At 48.5% G+C, this 21584-nt stretch overlaps 1 protein-coding gene across 1 annotated transcript in view; it reads left to right on the top strand.

Annotated features, from left to right (window-relative positions):
- Positions 1–4925: 4925 nt before the first annotated feature.
- The window catches only part of FXN (frataxin), a 30594-nt gene continuing 13935 nt past the window's right edge, over positions 4926–21584 (top strand). Inside the window, exons 1-3 of the mRNA XM_075559077.1 lie at positions 4926–5113; positions 11971–12068; positions 18978–19098. Coding sequence (XP_075415192.1) covers positions 4946–5113; positions 11971–12068; positions 18978–19098 — 387 coding nt within the window. The 5' untranslated portion in view covers positions 4926–4945. The remainder of the gene's footprint in view (positions 5114–11970; positions 12069–18977; positions 19099–21584) is intronic.

Genomic DNA, 21584 nt, shown 5'->3' with positions numbered 1-21584 from the left:
GATGCGGAAAGGGTGAGATGCACAACTCCTTAGTTGCGATTATCAGCATGGGCGGGGAAAATGATGCCGGGCTCCTTGCAGGGTGAAGCCAAGCCCAGAATTGGTGTTAGCTTGAATGACTTTGAGCGAGGAGGGTATTCATTCACTGAGTGTGCCCCTTACGAAGGTCATGGTAGATCATCAAGGAGCCCCTCCTACATGTAAGCTTGTTACTGTGAAGCAAAGAAACAAACTGAGAAGGTGTGTCCGATCTGTTGGTAAAGTTTTCCCACATGCAAAAAGAACAAGGATGGCTCACTGAAGAATGGAGAGTGTTTGGGCGGGGCCCAGACCAAGGCAGCGCCTTGTGCCAGCTTCTCGAGAAGACAAATGACCTGGCTGAACTTCAAAGCACCTGCCTACAGCGGTTCACAGAGCTCACCTCCCCGGACAGAACACAGCCCCGCTCTGCCTTGCATTGTTGCCTAGGAACAACATGATTTATTAACAAAGCCTCACCTGGCCTGAAACTTGCAACCACAGTACAAAGAATTTCCCTTCCCCTTACGGGCTCATATGCCTTTAAGCTCATACCCTATGTAAGTCCCATTGCCTCACTGCCAGGTGCGACTTCCCTGACCTAACTCCTTGGGTCGTAGAACCCGCCCAGGGGCTCAAGATGCCCCCCTCCCTTTTCCTGCTCTCCCTTGCCTCCCGGGAGTTCTTTCCCCGCCTCAATAAAATCTTTCTCGACTTCACATTCCTGGCTAAATTCTACCTCTGTTCTGCACCTCTGTCTCCAACCTTTCAGGGAGAAGAAAGAAGACCTTACCCATCAGGCCAGAGATTAAAAAATGATTACTAAGAAACGGGATGAATATAGAAGACATTGATGGAGTTGAGACCAAGGTTCTAATGCAGCCCTATAGGAGATTGAGGAACTAACCCTTCGGGCTCCTACCAAAAGGTCAGTAGTTCAAAACCATTGACTTCTCCTTGAGAGAAAGGGCTTTTTATTCCCTTGAAGAGTTACAGTCTTTATTTATCCCAGTCAGGTGGAATGTAAAATAAGAAATCCTAGGTGGGATTTGTGGGGGAAAGGCCAGCCCCCCCACCACTAATCGTGGGTTCAGTAAGCGCAATTGTATGGTTGAGATAGATAATGGAAGAGTGAGTCAAATAAAGAAGTCAGACACATTTCTTGGTAGCACGCTCACCTCCTGGATGGCCATGATCTTACCAGGCAGGCCTGTGCACAGTGTTGGCTGAGGGCAGGAGAGCAAGACAAGGTGGGCCGATTTATTGATAACCAAGGTTTCTATCTACTTACAGGTAACCACACATGTCACAGGAAGGGGCTGTATAATAGGCATACACATCACAGGAAGGGGATGTACAATAGGTGTAAGCATGACAGGAAGGGGATGAGCTAGGGGTGTGCACATGATGGTAAGGGGTGGAACTTGAGGTATACATGTGACAAGAAGGGCAGACCCTCGATTCATGATGGTGGCCTAACCTTGGTCACCCTTGAGTGGGTTTGCCCTCCCTGGGCTCTCCTTCAGGGAAACAATCTACTACTATCCTTATCAGAAAGGAATGGGCCCTACTTAGTGTGGGACAGACTATACAGTCTGATTGCTCTAGATGGCTGATAACCCTTAGGGAGAATAACCCCTGACCTACTTCTATTGACCTCCAAGCGTATAGTTATTTACCATATGTAGCAAGCAGCATATATTTGGGGGAGAAAACTTGGGAGAAATCTTTCTGTTTCCCACAGAGATTCTTGTAAGCAGAGGCTCAACTTGTCAATCATGAGTGGACAAGAAGGCCAAGGGTCCCAAGACCACAAGCATGAGGGTGGCTAAAATGGCTTAGGGTGTAGAAGAGAGCTAGTTGGGACTCAAGAACACAGAACCCCAATGTACTGTAACCTATAAAACCGTTGATAAACTCTTGAAGGGGCCTGAAGTTAGAAGGTGGATATGAGGAGACAATAGTTGTTGGAACCAAGGTGATCATTTGAATGAGAACTGGGTGATTGAAATAGATCTTGAATGAAGTATTTGCAACTCCCTTACTCTAACACTCCCTCTACTGGATAATTGCAGAACTAAAGTGTGTATCTGCCCTTAGGCCAGTATTGATTGGAATTACCCAACCTCACTCAGGTTGTTAATTTGAGATCTTATAGGATACCTGGTTGACTGAAGGTGATTACAGTTTTGATTAAAGGCTTGAGAAAGTGTCAACTAAGCCCACCAACTTGTATGCTGTGCAAATAATCCAAGTAGCGGAACTATATGAAGAAGACCTTGGCCTCAGGGTGGGAGGAAGGCTCATTAATAACCTTTGGATATGCAGATTACCCAAATTTGATGTCTGAAAGGGAAGAGGACTTGAAACACTTTTTGATGAAGATCAGCGACTATAGCCCTTAGAATGGATTACTCCTCAACATGAAGAAAACAAATATCCCCACCACAGGACCAAGAAGCAACATCATGAAAAATGATGAAAACATGGTGAAGCAGCAGTCAAGAAATCAAATGATATTCTTGATATGATTGAACTATTATTGAATAGTAGATGTAGCTTATGTCCCCCCCAAACTGCTTTAAAATTTAAAAAATCAAATGGCATATTTCAAAGAGCAATGATATCACTTTGAGAACTAAGGTGCATGAGTTAGTTAAAGTTTATTGTGCCAACCTGGCTTATAAACATTGTGACACTGTGCCCTGTAACAATAACAGGCAGCTCACCCCCCTGCCCGGTCAGGAATGGGTGCCCTGTAACAGTAACAGGCAGCTCACCCCCCGGTCAGAAATGGAAAATTTTAAAATTGCAGCCTGAAACAGGTGTAGCCCAGCCCAGGATGTTTACGCTCCAAAAAGCACCCTAGCCTACCTACAGTATCGTTTGGCAGACCACTGGGGACAAACTGACCTTAAATGTAGAACTTACTTTGTTAGACTTAAAAACTGTTTTGTTTCACTTTTCTGAGAATGCTTTGCCAGTTTCTCACAAGAACTTGCCTTCCCTCTCCCCTTGCTTGGCAAGACGCCCCACAAGGAAGTATAATAACTTCCCTTTGAAGCTGTTCGGGGCTCTCGCCTTACAGAATGGGCCTGCTTCAGTTGCTGGTGAGGATCCAGATTCGAATCTGTCTGAATAAAGCTTTACTGTTTCCATCTCTGTTTCAGCGAGTGGTCTGGGTGAGGGTCTCGCTCACCAACAAACATGTGTGGGGTTAATTGAAGGGTGGAGAGATAAATGGCTCAAGTTCTCAGGTGTCTTGCTTTGTGATGGTCAGATCAGGGTGCAGCTACCTTAGCCAGTTCCCTGCTTCAGCTGGCAAGGCTCACTTCCTGCAAGTCGTACCTGAGGAGAAGCCACATGGACCTATCCCAACGCAGCCCTGGGTGCTGGAGCAGCCGTGTGGAGACCCCTTCCAGCGCTGAGATGCTTCCATGCTCACTGATTCGGCTTTCCTCCTACAGTCTGCATCATAGTGTGTGTTTTGTGAGATGGAGGAGGACTTTGTGGATTGGTGTCGGACATATGGGTTAATGTTGGACTTGTGGCGTTGGGATGTTTTCATGATGTGCACTTAAACCTTTATATATAACTCTCTCTTATACACGAGTTTCTGTGGATTTGCTTCTCTAAAGTACCCAGACTAACACAGTGCACCTGACCCAAGCCATGGTGTTTCCAACCTGCTCCTATGCATGTGAAAGCTGACCCTGAATAAGGAAGGCCAGAGAAGAACTGATGCACTTGAATTGTGGTGTTGGGGAAGAATATAGAACATACCATGGACTTTCAGAGAGCAAACGCATCTGTCTTGAAAAGTACAGCCAGATGATCCTTGGACGGGTGGTTATGGAGACTTGTCTCATAGACCTCGGGCATGTTACCAGGAGGGACGATTTCTGGAGGTTATAATACTTGGTAAAGTACAGGTCAATGAAGAAGAAGACACTCAACGAGATGGATCAATTTAGTGGCTACAACAATAAGCTCAAATATAGCACATGCTTGTGAATATGGCTGACCTGGTAGTGTTTAGTTTTCTTGCTCTGTGTGTCTAAACTGACACTCAATATTGTGCCTACGTGGCACCTAAGAATAAGTGACTTCAATCTCACAATATCGCCATGGGCATAGAACATTTCAATTCCGCTTTACAGGTTTAACTTGCCTACTGGTCACACAGCTTGAACTTGAACTCGAAGGGCGTCCATATTTTTTCAAGAGGCTATGTCTTGGCTGCATACTCTATAACAGCTGAAACCTGTGGCTGTAACCTAGAATAAGTTCAAGGCCTATACTCTACTAGACTCAGCCAGACTATGGATCCCCAATCCTTCCTTTGAGGAGTCCTAGTGGCGTAGGTCAGCAGTTCAAAACCACCAGCCGCTTTATGGGAGACAGATGATGCTATTTCCATAGAGTTAAACAGTCTCAGAAACTCACAGGGGCAGTACTGTCCAGCCCTATAGGGTCGCCATGAGTCGGAATCTTGAGTTTCAATTTTTTTAATCCTTCCTGTAAGGTGCATTAGTGGCGCTGCGGGTTAGGCACTGGGCCGATAAATGTAAGGTGGGCGATTCAAACCCACCGGCTGTTCTTCCGGGGGAAAGATGATACTGTTTCCATGAAGATTTAGTTTTGGAAACTAGCTAAGGTTACCAAGAATCGGAATCAACCTTCGAGGGCGGTGGGTAATTTCTGCAGGGGGTAAGGGCAGTCATGGAAGTATCCCTGCAGGCAGGGACCCTGGCTTTGCAGTCCCTCCTTAGTTGCAGGGATCGTGCACGGCTGCAAAGTTCTTCCCGGGCGCCAACCCCGCAGCCTGAGCGCGGGCCTCGAGCTGGTGCGCCTGCGGCCCGTGGCCACCAGGGGTCGCGCGCGCCCTCGCGCGGGAGCGCGGAGCAGGCCGCAGACCGCGAGCGCGATGTGGGCGATCGGGCGCCGCGCAGCCTCGGGCCTGCTGCCCTGGGCGGCGCCGCCGGGCCCGGTTCCGGCCCGCGCTGGGGGTCCTCGCTCGGCGAAAGGTCCTTTGCCCGGTGGCCGTCAGGGCCTGCGCGCCGGGACGGCGGCAAGCGGCGTTCCCAGACCGGCCGTGAGTATCCCCAGCGCGGTGGGCCGCACGCAGGCGGGGGAAGGCGCCGCGCGCCCCGGGCATGCGCACGCCGCGCACGCTCAGGGCACGCGCGCCGCCCTGTCTCGGACTTGGATTCGGGCTCGCGCTCGGGCTCCGGTTCGGGTTCGGGCTCGAGCGCCGTCTCTGGCTAGGACTTTCGAGGCGCTGGGTCCGGGAGGCGGGCCCCGGCCGGGGCGGGAAGCCCGGGAGCGCGCATGGTTCGCAGGGCGCGCGACCTTGCCACACCGCGCGTCTCTCTTTCTTCCGGCGACATTTCACTGGTTTCTGCTTCGCATTAGCAGAGAGATAGTGTATCCAGCGTGGCTGCTTCCAAGCTCCTTATTCCTGTTCAGATGCTAGAACTGAAAAAAAAATTAAATTATTTTATTGGGGGCTCGTACAATTCTTATCACAATCCATCCATCCATTGTGTCAATTACATTTGTACATTTGTTGCCATCATCATACTCAAAACATTTGCTTTCTACTTGAGCCCTTAATATCAGCTCCCCAATTTTCCCCCTCCCTCCCCACTCCTCTCCCACATGAACCCTTGATAATTTATAAATTATTATTATTTTGTCAGATCTTAACACTGTCTGACGTCTCCCTTCACCCACTTTTCTGTAGTCCGTCCCCCAGGGAGGAGGTTATATGTAGATCCTTGTAATCGGTTTCCCCTTTCTACCCCACCTTTCCTCCACCCTCCAGGTATGGCCATTCTCAACACTGGTCCTTTAGGGGGTCATGCGTCCTGGATTCCCTGTTTCCAGTTCCTATCTGTACCAGTGTGCATCCTCTGATCTAGCCAGATATATAAGGTAGACTTGAGATGATGATAGTGGGGAGGAAGCATTTAAGAACTAGAGGAAAGTTGTATGTTTCATCATTACTACATCGCACCCTGACTGGTTTGTCTCCTCTCCGAGACCTTTCTCTAAGGGGATGTGCAGATGCCTACAGATGGGCTTTGGGTCTCCACTCTGCACTTACCTTCATTTACAATGATCCGAGTTTTGTAAAACTGAAATTTAAGTAATAATATATCGTCTTTGAAGAGTCCTGCTGGCGCCATGGTCAACTGCTTGAGCTGGCGTTTCTAAAGCACACAGCAGAAAAATATCTGATCCCCTGTTTTTGTAAAGATTATAGCCCAGGGGCCCCTATGGGGCTGTCCCGCTGTGTCACATGGGGCCCCCATGAGTTGAATTGTGCTTGAAGGCACACCACAACATATAGTGTATATGGAGCCAGGGCAGGCATGTGGCATGAACTGCTAAGCCAGACCGCCGGTGAAAGGCGAGGCTTTCTATTCCCATAAAGAGTTACCGTCTTGGAAACCCACAGAGGCAGCGCTACCCTGTCCTATCGGGTGAGGACACTACCCAATGGCCCTTGAGTTGAGCCGAACGATTTTAACAGTGGTAAAGCGGGACACCCGCGGACACCATTGACAAAACTCATGTCCTGGCGAAATAGCCACATGGCAGCCGAAAACCTTATACCCTCGCTTGTCGTGCATTCTTTCCAAAAATCGAGACTTTTAAAAAACATCGCAGGGTGTGGGTAAAATCACCAAAAGCAGGACGTCTGGTCACCTTAGCCTAACCCAAAGGTTGACAAGTTGGGATTCACCCTGTTGCTTAGAATAAAGGTCTCTTGGAAGAAAGACTTGGCTATCAGAACCCTGGTGATGCAGTGTGTTAAGCATTGGGCTGCAAACTGCAAGGTTAGTGGTTCAAACCTAGCAGCAGCTCTTAGGTTGAGATAAGAGGCTGTTGGTTCCCATAAAGTTCAACAGTCTCAGCGACCTTAAAGAGCAATTTTGTGCATGGTAGGGTTGCTAGGAGCCTCGATGGTACCAGCTGCTCCTCTGGAGAAAGATGAGGCACTTTGGCTCCCTGGGAAATTCAGAGGGCCAGTTCCACCCTGCTCTAGAGGCTCCCTGTGAGTCAGCATGGACCTGATGGCAGTGAGTGTTGAGTGTGTTACAGTCAACTGAATGGCAATGGGTGTCCTTCTGTGGAAACTGAGTCCGCTTGCTGATAGGCGCCCAAAGTGTGTGAAATGAAGTCTTGCCATCCTCTTCCTCTGGAGCATTCTGGCTGTACTTTCTCCAAAATTTGTCCATTCTTCTGGGAAACCAAAGAACACATACTTTTCATGGTCTTCGCTAGCATGAAGGCTCCGTTCCTCTGGGGTCTTCTTTACACTCTGTGCAACTCTCTCCTGCATGTGAAGAGACGGCAACACCATGACCTGTGGAACAATTCTCGGACACGCGCTGCGCTCCCGTGAGTCAGAATCAACTTCAATGGCAACTGGTTTGGGCTTTGGGCATATTAGTGCCATATTTTCAAGCCTTGGCTTTTATGAATGAAGTGGTTTTCCATCATTTGCTCAGCAAATGGCCTGGGTGTATCCCTGGAACTTCTCTGAGGCCGAGTTCCGTTTCTGTGGAGAGAAGATTAGCGGGTAACACCCATTTTCTGGAGCTGTGAAGATTAAATGGGATGCACGTGTTAAAAGTCTGCAACACTGAAAGTTGGTTTCCCCATTTTCCCCTCGAGGATACAAAGAAGTAACTCACTCTGTTTTTTCAAGACGGGAATCCCAAAGATTGACAGTGAGTTGAGGAAGACTTCACAGGAGAAAAATGACAAAGAGCCATTGGGGGAAAGAGGAGGGTGACGTTCTGTGAAGGCTGACAGTCTCAGAAACCCTATGGAGCAGTTCTGTGCTGTCCTAGAGGGCTGCTATAAGTCAGAATTGATTAAGTGGCAGTAGGGTTTTTTTTGTGTTTTTCCCCCCCCAACATTTATTGGCATATAATTCACATATCATATAATTCAGTAGTTCAGTCTCATCAGGAAGACTTGTAGGGTCATTGCCACAATCCATTTCAGAACATTGTCTTCATTCTTGTGTACTTCGTTATTAGCTCCACATTTCCCCCAACCTTCTCTGCCACACCCCCAAGGAACTATTAATCCAGTTACTGTCTATAGAGTTACCTATCCTGGATTTCATATCCCAAAAAATAGTAAACCCACACAGATGAACCCAAAATAACTAACAACAGTAACAAACAGATAAAAACCTCAACCGAAAAAGAAAGCAGAAAAACTAGAAAACATTGACGTGGATCATCAGGGAGAGCAAATGATAGGGTGCTCATTTTTGACCTAACTACATCTGCCATAACTGCCTACACTGTGCGCTGTCTGATCACAGGCTGTTCACAGCCCCCAACTGTGATAGGCTGAATCCCTGTGTGGATCCTGCACTTGGATTTGGGTTTCCACTGTGAGCCACAGCCTTCTGCAAACCAGGTGATCCCAATTTACGCTCTGATGCACTCCCCTTTTTGGATTTAGATATGCTATTTGTAGTTCTTGGATCACACAGGCTGGTATGCTTCTTCCATGTGGACTCAGTTGACTCCTCGTTTAGATGACGGCTTGTTTGAAGACAAGCCTTTAAGACTCCAGGCGCTATTCTTTCTGAAAGCCAGGCACCATCTAGTTTCTTCACCACGCTTTGTTATTGTGCCCCTATCTTCAGTGATCTCTTCTCGTGAGGTTGGACACCCAGCAGAGCTGTGTTGTAAGAGCTAATTGTGCTTAGATTGGGGCTAGAATGAAGGCAAGGTCAAAATCTATTCAGGCAGCTGTGATTTATATACATCTCTGGTTCACCTTAGAGGGTCATTGTCATTTTATGTTGGAGAACATTATTCATCATCCCCCTGGGGCATCACTCCCACTAGTAGGATTTTAAAATATTATTTAAATAAATTTAAATAGTTACACATGACTCGTGGCTACTGTATATATATATATAGATTGGCCAAAGGGCTGGGCGTTCTCAAGGTCCTGATATTTGGGGCCTGCGGCTGGGAGGCGTAGTCAAAGGTATTGGTTGACCTCATTGTCTGAATTAAGCCCACCTGGCCTAGTTTGGGCCACCCAGGTGTACCGCCTACCTGGCTCTGTCTTGAATTGGCGCATGCCATTTATGGGGTCCAACCTCCTGTGGAGGGGAGCCTCCAGGCATGGAGAGGAACACCCATGTCCCTGTTTCTAGCTACCTAACATAACTCTTTACAGAAGTAGAAAGCCCTTCCTTTCTCTTCAGGAGCAGCTCCTGGTTTCGAACTGCTGACCTTGCGGTTAGCAGGCCAGTGTGTAACCACGATGCCCCTAGGACACCTCTTGTGGACAAGTATGATTCATGCTATGTTTTTGCTAAGTTAGCACATTGCAATCCCACCAACACTATGTAACTAGGACCACCTCCCCATAAGGAGCCCTGGTGGTGCAGTGGGTTAGGCGTTGGGCTGCTGACCCCAAGGCCTGCAGTTTGAAACCACCAGCTGCTCTGAGGAAGAACGACGAGGCTTTCCACTCCTGTAAAGAGCTGCGGTCTCAGAAACCCACCAGGGCAGCTCCACCCTGTTGCTGTGAGTGAGGATTGACTCGATGACAGTGAGTTATTTCTCCATTTCCTCCACAATGTTTAAGTGTGAGCAGACTTTTTTTTTTTTTTTGTGGCTACTTTGATTGGCTGGAGAGATCCCCTAGAGCAGCGGTTCTCAACCTGTGGGCCACGACCCCTTTGGGTGTCTAACGACCCTTTCACAGGGGTTGCCTGATTCATAACAGTAGCAAAATGACAGGGATGAAGTAGCAATGAAAATAATTTTATAGTTGGGGGGTCACCACAACATGAAGAACTAACTATGAAAGGGTCGCGGCATTAGGAAGGTTGAGAACCACTACCCTAGAACCTTTTTTTTAAAAAATCATTTAATGGGGGCTTGTACAACTTTTTTTTTTTTAATTGGGGCCTCATACAACTTTTTTTTTTTTTCCAAGAAAGAAAAGCTTGTAGTTAGTTCAAGGATTGTTTGTTGGCCTTTAGGAGGAGCGTTTTCCAGTCCAGTCTGTTGGGGCACCACGCCCTGGCCCCAAAGTCCACTTTCAGCATTCCCTGGGGACCTCGCCGCTCCATTCCCTTGCTGTTCTGCTGCACTCCCCCAGCATACAACTCTTATTACAATCCATACATACATCTTTTGTGTCAAGTACATTTATTGCCATCATTATTCTCTAAACATTTTCTTTCTACTTGAACCCTTGGTATCAGCTTCTCATTTTCCCCCCTCCCTTCCCACCCCCCTCCCTCATGAACCCTTGATAATTTAAAAATTATTATTTTGTCATGTTTTATACTGTCCTACATCTCCCTTCACCCACTTTTCTGTTGGTCGTACCCCAGGGATTGAGTTATATGTAGATCCTTGTGATCGGTTACCCCTTCTGCCCCCCCCCTTCTCTTACCCTCCTGGTATTGCTACTCTCATTATTGGTCCTGAGGGGTTTATCTGTCCTGGATTCCCTGTGTTTCCAACTCTTATCTGTACCAGTGTACATCCTCTGGTCTAGCCAGATTTGTAAGGTAGAATTGGGATCATGATAGTGGGGGTGGTGGTGGGGAAGAATTCAAGAACTAGAGGAAAGTTGTATGTTTCATCGTTGCTATACTGCATCCTGACTGGCTTGTCTCCTCCCCGCAACCCTTCTGTAAGAAAATGTCCGGTTGCCTACAGATGGGCTTTGGGTCTCCACTCTGCACTCCCCTCATTTACAATGATATGATTTTTTGTTCTTTGATGCCTGATACCTGATCCCACTGACACCCTGTGATCACAGGCTGGCGTGCTTCTTCCTTGAGGGCTTTGTTGCTTCTCAGCTAGATAGCTGCTTGTTTAGCTTCAAGCCTTTAAGATGCCAGATGGTATATCTTTTGATATAGCATAGCCGGACACCATCAGCTTTCTTCACCACATTTGCTTATGCACTCACTTTGTCTTCAGTGATCTTGTCGGGAAGGTGAGCATCATGAAATGCCAGTTTAATAGAGCAAAGTGTTCTTGCATTGAGGGAGTACTTGAGTAGAGGCCCAATGTCCATCTGCTACCTTAATACTTAACCTATAAATATATGCACATTGATCTATTTCCCTATCATACATAAATATATTTACATATGTAAATGCCTATATTTAGACTTCTGTAAGTACCCTTTGCCTCCGAGTTCTTTCCTATATTTTCTTTTACTTTCCTCTTGTCCCATTATCATGCTCAGTCTTCATTTGGGTTTCAGTAATTCCTCTCGGTTACATTGCCCTTGGTCAAGCCCTACCAGGCCTCTTACTCTGATTCTGGATCACTTGTTGTTCCCTTGTTCCTGGTTTGTTAACACCACTACCTTGCTCCCTCCTCCCCCTCTCCCATGTCTGCCTGGAATCCTTGGTCCTGTTGTTTTCTCCTCTAGATTATTTATCCTGCTTATCTTATCTAGATTGACCTGCAGAGATAATAATATGCACAAAAAAGACAGAGCAAAATAAAGCAACAAAAAAAACAACAACAAAACAACAACAACAAACCAATGACACAAAAAAGAAAAGCCTGTAAATAGTTCAAGGTCTGTGTGTTGACCTTTAGGAGTGTTTTCTGGTAGAGTCTGATGGAGTGCCACACCATGGCCCCAGAGTCTATTTTTGGTATCCCTGGGGACTTCCTTGCTCTGCTCCCCTTGTTGTTGTGTTGCCTCAGTGTGGTGGGGGCACATTGGGTGCAGTTCCTTTTGGTGACTGTATTGTACAGAACAGGCTTACATGGAGTCCAGGAGAATCGAGCGTAATACAGTTACAGTGGGAAATGATTCCTAAGGAAGGTCCTTCAGAAACCATGACTATATGTAACCGTGCAGTGATGGTTTGCCATGTCCTGGAAAGTCATAACAGTCTTCTGAAATTTTGGTTTTTAGAGTGTGAGCCTCTCCTGCCTCCGCCAGATTCTGAATGCCAAAAAGCAAAACGTCCAGTTGGTGAATCTGAGAAAAATGGGAACTTTGGGTGATCCGAGGTAAGATAAAAACCCTTTCCCTGTCAGCGATCTCTTCCTCCCACCTCTTCTCTCATTCTCTCTCTCTCACCAGGGAATCAGTCCGTAGAATCACTGCATGGGCCTCAGAGTCCCTTCGATCCGGCCTAAGAACGGCTGCTGTTGCCCCACCACCCTTTTTTAACATTTTATTAGGAATTGAGTGAAGATTTATCCACATTTGGTTTCAGTTCACCCACGGCAGCCCCTCAATGCGCCGTCACTTACCCGGTTTCTTCCCTGTGTTTCCCGTCTCCAGCCCCCCTTTCCCAGACCTGGGAACTGTGTCCTGGGGTAAATGCTGCCCCCATTGGTTGATTATTCCCACCCGGGGGTGAGTTCCGTTCCAGAGCTGACGGATGTCTACGGGTCATGGTCTCGGGTTCTACCAGTGTTTCTCTGAGCAGTAAGCCTGGTCTCTTAAGATTTCGCGTTGTGTTCTATATTTTGCCCCCACTCTTCCCAGAACCCTTAATGTGATCCTTGTCGCAGCTCTTGGGCGCGGTCACTGGGCTCAGGCTAGTTCCGCTGGTCTCAGGGATGTGAAGACTGATGGTCGCGCTGCCCGTCAGCCCAGTGGACTGATCGATCTCGTGTACCATGAATTCTCATCACTTTTCTTTCCGTGGGCAGGGACAGACCAACATTTGCACCGTAGATGGCTGCTCGTGAGCTTTTAAGACCCTAGTCACTAGTCATCAAAGTAGAATGTTGGACATGGTGAACTATGTTATGCCAATTGAGCCTGGGATCCCCAGAGACTGTGATCCTGACACCCCCGGTCCATCAACTCAAGTCATGGCTTCTTGTGTCCGAAACACACACACACACACACACACACACACACACACACAGAGTGGTAGAGAGGAGCAGGATGACTGTAGCAGTAACTCCCACCCAGAGAGAAACAGGCCTTGGTCCCTGTAGCGATGGAATTCTGCAGGAGGTTCTGGGAAGGCCTCTCCCCTGGAGGGCAGGTGCTGTGCCCACAAAACCCTGGTTCTGCTCACAGAGGAGGAGCGTGCAAAGGGTGCCCTCTTGGGAGGTGAACTGCTTTCCTACCTTCCTGCTCCCTGCTGATAACAGTTTGGGGTCTGAGTATTGGCTTCTCAACCTTCCTCATGCCGTGACCCTTTCAAACTGTTCCTCATGTGGTGGTGACCCCCAACCATAACATTATTTTTGTTGCTACTTCATCACGGTCATTTTGCTACTGTGATGAATCGGGTGACCCCTGTGAAAGGGTCGTTTGACCCCCCCCCCAAAGGGGTCGTGACCCACAGCTTGAGAACCATTGGTCTGAAGGCTATTTTAGGCCAGGCATATTTTCATTTGAAAAGTAGGATCCCCTCAAAAGCATACTTATTCCCGGCCATTCCCACGAGACAGTTATCACAATCCAAACTTCTTTCCTGGGTGCGAGCCTCAGGCTACTTTTGTTTCTCTGCACCCTTGTCCCCTGCGCCCACTCTTTCAACACAGGCCGGTACTTTGAGGTCGTCTGAAACGATGAGATGAAGGGCCAGCAATATCCTTAACCTGATTTCTTTATAAAAATCATTTTATTGGCATACAATGTCTATATAATACAATTCAATAGCTCAGTCATGTCAAGAAGAGGTGTACAATCAGCGCCTCAATCTATTGGAGAACATTGTCTTGTATCCATGGTTATTAGCCTCCCCTTTTATCCCCAACCCCTCCGATATGTCCCCCAGAAACCATGAATCCCATTACTATCTTTATAGATTACCTCTCCTGGATGCCACATACAGGAAAACATACAACAAATTAACAACAATAGCAAAGTAAAACAGAGAAAAACCTCTTTTGGAAAGAAAGTAGACAATATTAAACACCAGAACAGATTTAAATGGGTCAGAAGGGAGATCCAAAGATACGGGGTTACACGTGAACCTGACCGTATCTGCGACAATCCTCTTTCCAGCGACTCTGCTTGAGAGCAAGGTTGGTCACATCCCGGTCTCTGCTCAGAGGGGACTCACCAGAGCCTTAATCTATGTGTGGATGCTATAAATGGATTTTGGACTTCTGCTGTCCATCTTTAGCCTGGTTTTTGCATCAAAGGTTGGCGTAACGTGTGGCCTGTGTTTAGGGAGTCCCCCGGCGGTACAAGTAGTTAAACACTTGGTTGCTAACCCAAAGGTGGAGATTTGGATCCACACCAAGGCGGGTCAGAAGCAAGGCCTGGCAATCTACGCCCCCAAAGAACAGCCCTTGCAAACCCTCTCGAGCGGTCTTTCCTCGGACACATCTGGTTGGTGGTTATGAGTCAGAATGGACATGGGGGCAGTTGCTTTTCTTGTTGCTCAGAAAGCTCGTGCCTTCACTCGACCTCTTCCATCACTTCCTCCGTTTCATTTCCATCTCCTTGTGCACTCGCCCATTCCCTCCTGCATCCCCATTGTCCTACAGTCACCGAACCAGGCTTGTGCCACTGCAAGTCTCCCTGGAGTGGCTGCCTCAGTAGCCATACCGCTGGCCTTCCGAGTCGTCGCTGCAAACGGGTTTACGGGGTGCCTCCAGTTGGAGTTGGCTCGATGGCGGTGCGTTGTTTTTTGCCGCTGCTCACCGGTCTCATGAGCCTCATGGACTCCCGCCCTGTCTATCTGTGCCCCTGGCCCTGCGGCACGGGGTCTAAGCCAGTGCCTCCTGAGCGAGAATTGTTGGCGGCTTTGCTTTAGTGGCCCCCTTTCCAGTGATTTCTGTGTTAGGCTGCGTTACACTAAGCACTGCAACAAATGGAACCAATAGGTAGTAGCTGAAGGAAGATAGAAATTTATTTCTCACTAAGTTGCCCTGGAGGCATAGTGAGTCACGAGTTAAGCTGCTGACCACAGGTCAGCAGTTCAAACCCACCAGCCACTCTGAGGAAGAAAGATGAGACTTTTTGTTGCTGTAAAGATGTTGATTTACAGGCTTAGAACCCACAGGGGCACTTCTCCCCTGCCCTCTAGGGGTGTAGTGCGTCAGAATGGACTCGATGGCAGTGAGTATTTGGGGTTTTTTTTGTTAAGTTTGAGCTACCTCCAGGCAGGTGTCTAAGCTGAGATGTTGTTGGGACCCAGGATCCCTTGATTTGTGGCTCTCCATCCCCCAGGGTCTTTGCTGTGTCTTGGAGCTGGCTCTTACCCATGGTAACCTCAAGTCCAGAGACCCATTGCCTAGCGTGGTCTTCCGATCATGGCTGTGCTCAAGTTCACTGCGGCAGCCACTGTGCATTTTCTGCCTTCCAACCTAGAGTGGTCTTCTCCCAGCACGACATTGATGTAGATTTCCAGGCCTTTCTTCCACATCTGTCTTCTGGAAACCCGATGGAAGCTGTCGACCATATTTGAAATACCGGTGGTATAGCTTGGAGTATCAGTGCAACATGCAAGTCGCCAACACCAACAGTGTACAGCAAACTGGCAGATGTCAGTATGTGCGACCAGCACCGCTTCCCAGGTCCAGAACATTCTCATTGCCCCTTCCAAAAACTCATACCTATCCGCCTCCTCAAACCCACGGCCATGGAGTAGATTCCAACGGTAGTGATCCCCTAGGATCCACGGTTGTAAATCTTTGCAGGAGCAGACAACCTCATTTTTGTCCCTAGACACAGCTGGTAGGTTTGAGCTGCCCACCTTGCTGTTAGCAACTCATTGCTACCAAGCCGCTCCTCATTGCCCCACCTCCCCAGTCCCTGTCAACTGCTGATGCACTTTCTGTCTTTGTGGATTTGTAGCAGGTTGTTTGTTTTTTTAATTGAAAAATAGTAGACATATAGAAGTGCCTCCTAAGTCATTCGTGTGCAGCTGGATGCCGTTTCTAAAACTGGATCTCACCGTGTAGCCAGCAGCCAGCTTCAGAAATGGGATCTTGTCGAGTCCCTATAAGCTACCCCCGTCACTTGAAGTCACTAGCCCGCTCAGCCCCAGAGTAACTACCATCCCGATTTCGAACCATGCAGATCTGTTTTGTCCATTTTTATTTAAACTGTATAATTAAGTATAAATATGTTCCCATGTGGCCTCCTTCAGTCACTGTTATGTGTGTGTGTTAGACTGGGTACTTTAGAGAAACAAATCCACAGAAACTCATGTGTAAGAGAGAGTTTTATATAAAGAGTAAGTGCGCATCAAGGAAACATCCCAACCCAGGGCTGCCCAAGCCCACAAGTCCAACATTAACCCATATGTCCGACACCAATCCACAAAGTCCTCCTCCTTCTCACAAAACACACACAATGATGCCGACTGCAGGAGGAAAGCCGAGTCAGTGAATGTGTAAGCATCTCAGCACAGGCAGGGGTCTCTACACGGCTGCTCCAGCACCCAGGGCTGCATTGGGGTAGGTCCATGTGGCTTCTCCTTGGGCATGTCTTGCAGGACGTGAGCCTTGCCAGCTGAAGCAGGGAACTGGCTAAGGCAGCCACATCCTGATCTGACCATCAGAAAGCAAGAGACCCGAGAACTGGAAAGGCGAGGCTCACTGAGCCATTTATCCCTCTGCCCTTCAAGTAACCCCATGTGTTTCTTCGGCCAGGTTGGCACAATAAACTAACTACCTCAGTGTGTAAGGTTAGAGTCTAGTGTTGCTACACGGGACCTCACTGTGTATCCTTGTCGTCAGTGGGTGCCCATTGTTGCAGCTACTGTGTCATTTCACCTTGTTAAGGATCTTCCTCTATTTTGCCCATTCTCTGCCGAGGATGATACCCTTTTCCATGGACTGGTCCTTTCTGATGACACATCCAAAGCATGTGAACTGTGAAAGGAAGTCTTGCCATCCTCCCTCCTAAAGAATCTTCTGGCTGTACATCTCAGGCAGATTTGTTGACAGCCCGGGATATATGTATTATTCCTTGTCAACACACAGTGCTTCTTCAGTCTTCTTCATTGTTCATCTTTTATGCGCATAGGTGGTGATTGAGAATACCATGGCTTAGGTGAGGCGCACCTCAGTCTTCAGTGAGATGTCTTTTGCTTTGTAACACTTTAAAGAGATCTTTTGCAGCAGATTTGCCCAGTGTAATCCATCATTTCACTTCCTGGCTGCTGCTTCTGTGGGTGTTGATTGTGAATCTAAGTAAAATGACACCCTTAACACCTGCCATCTTTTCCCTCTGTTTATCAGGATGTTGTTTACTGGCTGAGGTGGGAAGATTCTAGAAAAAAGGCCGGGAAAGTTAGGCCAAGGAAGGTTTTCCTTCACGACCATGCAGCTGCTCAGTCTGAGAGAGTAGCTTGGGCCGCCCTATGAGGATTGGGATGGGAAGTCGTGCCCAAGCCATCCTACATCCATGATGCCCCTCCCTCGGACTGCTTCTTGTTCCCGAAACTCAAAGAACATTGCGGAGGAGCGTGATTCGAGTCTCTTGAGGAGGCTGTAGCTGCCACCGTGATGCGTCCGATTCTTCGGGGAAGTGTGAGAGAGCTGGAAGGACCCCGTCTGAAGTGCTTGGACCTGGGTGGCGGTGAGGTGGAGAAACGACAGCTTCACGTTGTGCTGTCTTTGTGTAGGAAAGGCTTCTCTCCTGACGGTGCAGCAATAGTTCCTTGACTTAGCCCTGCACGTGGACGGACACACCGCCGCCCGCCTATCTGTTGCATTACCCGTGGGCACTTGGGAAGCTTGCCCTTGAGGCTTGCAGGTTTTTGCCGTGAGCATCGAGTGCTGGCCTTGGGGGCAACTGTGTCTGCCCCTCTGTACGTGTATGCCCTTTGGCCTTCCCCTCCGAGGGGGTGTGATTTTCAGCTTCCCAGGATACGGCCCAGTGGTGTTCCAAAGTGAGTGTGGCTGGCAGCTCTGGTTGTTTCACTTCTGGGCTCACCCCTCATGCTTCCTGCCCTCTTCATTTTCCCCATTCTGGTGGGGTCTCAGAGAGCCCGGAGGACGTCGGGGCCACCCACTGAGCAGCGAGCCTCGACTGTGGCCTCGCCTCAACGTCAGCGAGTGGGGTTTGGGTTTTCGGGGGTCTCACACTGGGATTTTCCATTTGCGTTTTCCAGAAGAGTCCCAGTGGAGCAGCTTTTGCTAGGTGTATCGGCCATCTGGATGCTTCTCTGTGAAACCTGCTTCAGCATCTCGCTCATTTTTCTCTGGGGTTTTCTTACAGGTTTGTAGGAGTTCTTCATGGAGCCCGGATACGAGTCTTTGGTCAGATCCAAGTAATGCAGTTTTTTCCCCTCCTGCTTTGTGGTTTCCCTGACACAAATTTTAATAACAGAAGCTGTGGAAACAATGTGCATGCGCAGCTGGAGGGGACCGGGCGAGTCAGATCCCATGAAGATGGTGTGTGCTCCAAGCTGAACTGGCAGATGCTGTGTTGTTTATGTCTGCATCAGTGTACACACACACACACACACACAACATATTTAACAGTAATCTTTTAAAGTGCATATGCACGCATCGAACAGCCCCTAAGACATAGTGAAGGAAAACTAGGAGGTGCTCCATTGGTATGGTATTAAAAAGACCAAATCCCAAGAGAACACAGAACAGACGGAGAAGCCCAATCGCCTCCGAAGGTGGGGCGGCCTACTTGGGAAGACCAGCTGACCTCTCTCTGTGACCCCTTCATGCTCCTTGCAGTTTTACTCTGCATGTGGTAGCCAAGGAGCCCAGGTGGGACGATAGGAAGCACTTGTCTGCTACCTGAAAGGCTGGCGTGTGAGTCCACCTTGTGGCTCCTCAGTGGAAAGACCTGGCGGTCTGTGGGCCTGCCTGCCCTGTCACCTGCAGTCACTGTGAGTCCAATGGTGACATATTAGATCGGTTGCTTTCCTCCTTTCTTTAAAATAAAAACAAAACAAACCCAAATGTGTACATTTGATATTGGTAAATTGTGTACTTATTTATTTATTTTTTCACTCTCTCCCCCTGCAGCTCCTTGGACGAGACCGCGTATGAGAGACTGGCTGAGGAAACGCTGGGCTCCTTGGCAGAGTTTTTTGAAGACCTTGCAGACACACCCTACACCTTGGAGGACTATGACGTCTCGTTTGGGGTACCTCTTGGCTTATTTTACTTCTTCTTCTCCCTCCTCAAGCCCCTTAGCTCATTAAAGCAAATGTGTTAAAAGGTGTCCTGGTGGCACTGCGGGCTGTGTATTGGGCTGCTGACAGAGGTCCGTGGTGGGAAGCCACCAGCCACCCCTCGGGAGCAAGGCGAGGCAGCCCGCTTCCATAAAGACCGCAGCCTCAGGAGCCCCGGGAGCAGTTCTCCTCCGTCCTGTAGGATAAGGTCACTATCAGTTGGGACCGACTCCACAGCAGTGGGTTGGGCATTTTGTTTGTCTGTTTTAGTTTTTGACAGAATATAAGAATTCCCCTCCAGCAGAGTTAAGCATGAGATTATGGGTTCAAGTTCCAGCCGAACTTTGTGACCTTGTGCACCCTTTCCACTTCTTTGAACCTCATTTCTGGTTAAAATGATCGATTCTCAAGTTTCACCAAGGGAGTCCTGATGGCAGAGTTAGTTACAGGTTAGACTGCTAACCACAAGGTCAGTAGTTTGAGCCTGCCAGCTGGCTCCAGGAGGAAAGATGAGGGCATTTACTCCTGCAAAGATTTAGTGTCTTGGAAACGAATGGCAGTCAGCGGTGAAGCTTCATCAATATGCATGTGAGCTAGACAGAGACCTGGGCATCAGTTTGTCTAACAAAATGCCTCTCCTCAGACAGGTAGAGGGAACACAGACAGGACGAGACTGGGAGTTCTTGAGCCCCATCCCCCAAATAAACCCACCTCCATCCAGTTGATTCTGATTCACATCTTCCCCATATAGGGAACCTTTACAGCAGCAGACAACCTCGTCTTTCTCCTGAGGAACATTTGGTGGGTTTGAACTGCTGAGCCTGTGGTTGGCAGCCTGGCACCTAACCCTGAGCACCACCACCGCCTCTCCTTTCTGAGCCGAAGTCGGTTAACACCGACCGTTACTCGGCTTGCAGACCCTGTGGGGCTGGAGGGGGGCAGAGTCACAGGAAGCATGTTCTTGACAGGCTCCCTGGATCTGATGGTGCATTGCTGGTTCCACCTGCGCGTGGTTTCCGTGAGTTGTCCTGGGCTGTGCGCCAGGTGAGAGCCCGAGCAGGGGAGAAAACCAGCCCTGTGGGGCTCCTGGAAGCCAAGGGAATGCTCGTTTTTGTTTTGTTTTATTTTCCCCTTGGTATCTGCTCCTCTCCCCGCACCCAGCCTCATGAATCCTTGATCAGTTATGTATTATTGCTGTTATTTCATGTCTTACACTGTCTGTTGTCTCCCTTCACCCACATTTCTGTTATTTGTCCCCCTGGGGGCTAGGATATATATATATATGTATATATCCTACCTTGTGATGAGTTCCCCCTTTCTCTGCCCCGCCTCTCCCACTACCCTCATGAAATCGCTACTCCCACTGTTGCCCCTGAGGGTTTTATCGGTCCTGAATGCTAGTTTTATCCACTGGCCACCAGGTGGCAGGCACGAGTTAGCAAGTGCTCACCGTGGGATTTAGGCTTTAGAACAGGAGTTCTGGACCTTCCTCATGCTGCGACCCTTTCATACAGTCCCTCATGTTGTGGTGACCCCCCCAACCATAAAATTATTTGCGTTGCTACTTTTTCCTTTTTCACTGTCATTTTGCTACTGTTATGAATTGGGCAACCCCTGTGAAAGGGTGGTTCCACCCCCAGGTTGAGAACTCTGCTTTAGAACAACCGTTTTTTTAAAATGTTTTATTAGGGGCTCATACAACTCTTATCACAATCCATACATGCATCAATTGTGTAAAGCACATCTGTACATTTATTGCCTTCATCATTTTCAAAGCATTTGCTCTCCACTTAAGCCCTTGGCATCAGATCCTCTCTTTTTCCCCTCCCTCCCCGCTCCCCACTCCCTCATGAACCCTTGATAATTTATAAATCATTATTTTGTCATATCTTGCCTGTCCGACGTCTCCCTTCACTCACTTTTCTGTTGTCCGTCCCCCAGGGAGGAGGTCACATGTAGATCCTTGTAATCAGTTCCCTCTTTCCAACCCACTCTCCCTCTACCCTTCCAGTATCACCACACATACCCCTGGTCCTGAAGGTATCATCCACCCTGGATTCCCTGTGCCTCCAGCTCCTATCTGCACCAGTGTACAACCTCTGGTCTAGCCAGAATTGCAAGGTAGAATTCAGATCATGATAGTGTGGCGGGGGGTGGGGGGGTGGGAGCGGCGGAGGAAGCATTTAGGAACTAGAGGAAAGCTATATTCTTCATCAGTGCTACATTGCACCCTGACTGACTCATCTCCTCCCCTAGACCCCTCTACAAGGGGATCTCCAGTGGCCGACAAATGGGCTTTGGGTCTCCACTCTGCACTTCCCCCTTCATTCACTATGGTAAGATTTTTTTGTTCTGGTGATGCCTTATACCTGCTCCCTTTGACACCTTGTGATCACACAGGCTGGTGTGCTTCTTCTATGTGGGTTTTGTTGCTTCTGAGCTAGATGGCTTCTTGTTT

This window comes from Tenrec ecaudatus, chromosome 10 (genome assembly GCF_050624435.1).
Source record: "Tenrec ecaudatus isolate mTenEca1 chromosome 10, mTenEca1.hap1, whole genome shotgun sequence".
In the NCBI taxonomy this organism is placed as follows: domain Eukaryota; kingdom Metazoa; phylum Chordata; class Mammalia; order Afrosoricida; family Tenrecidae; genus Tenrec; species Tenrec ecaudatus.
Note: the sequence above shows the minus strand (reverse complement) of the source record. Positions and strands in the feature narration are given on the sequence as shown.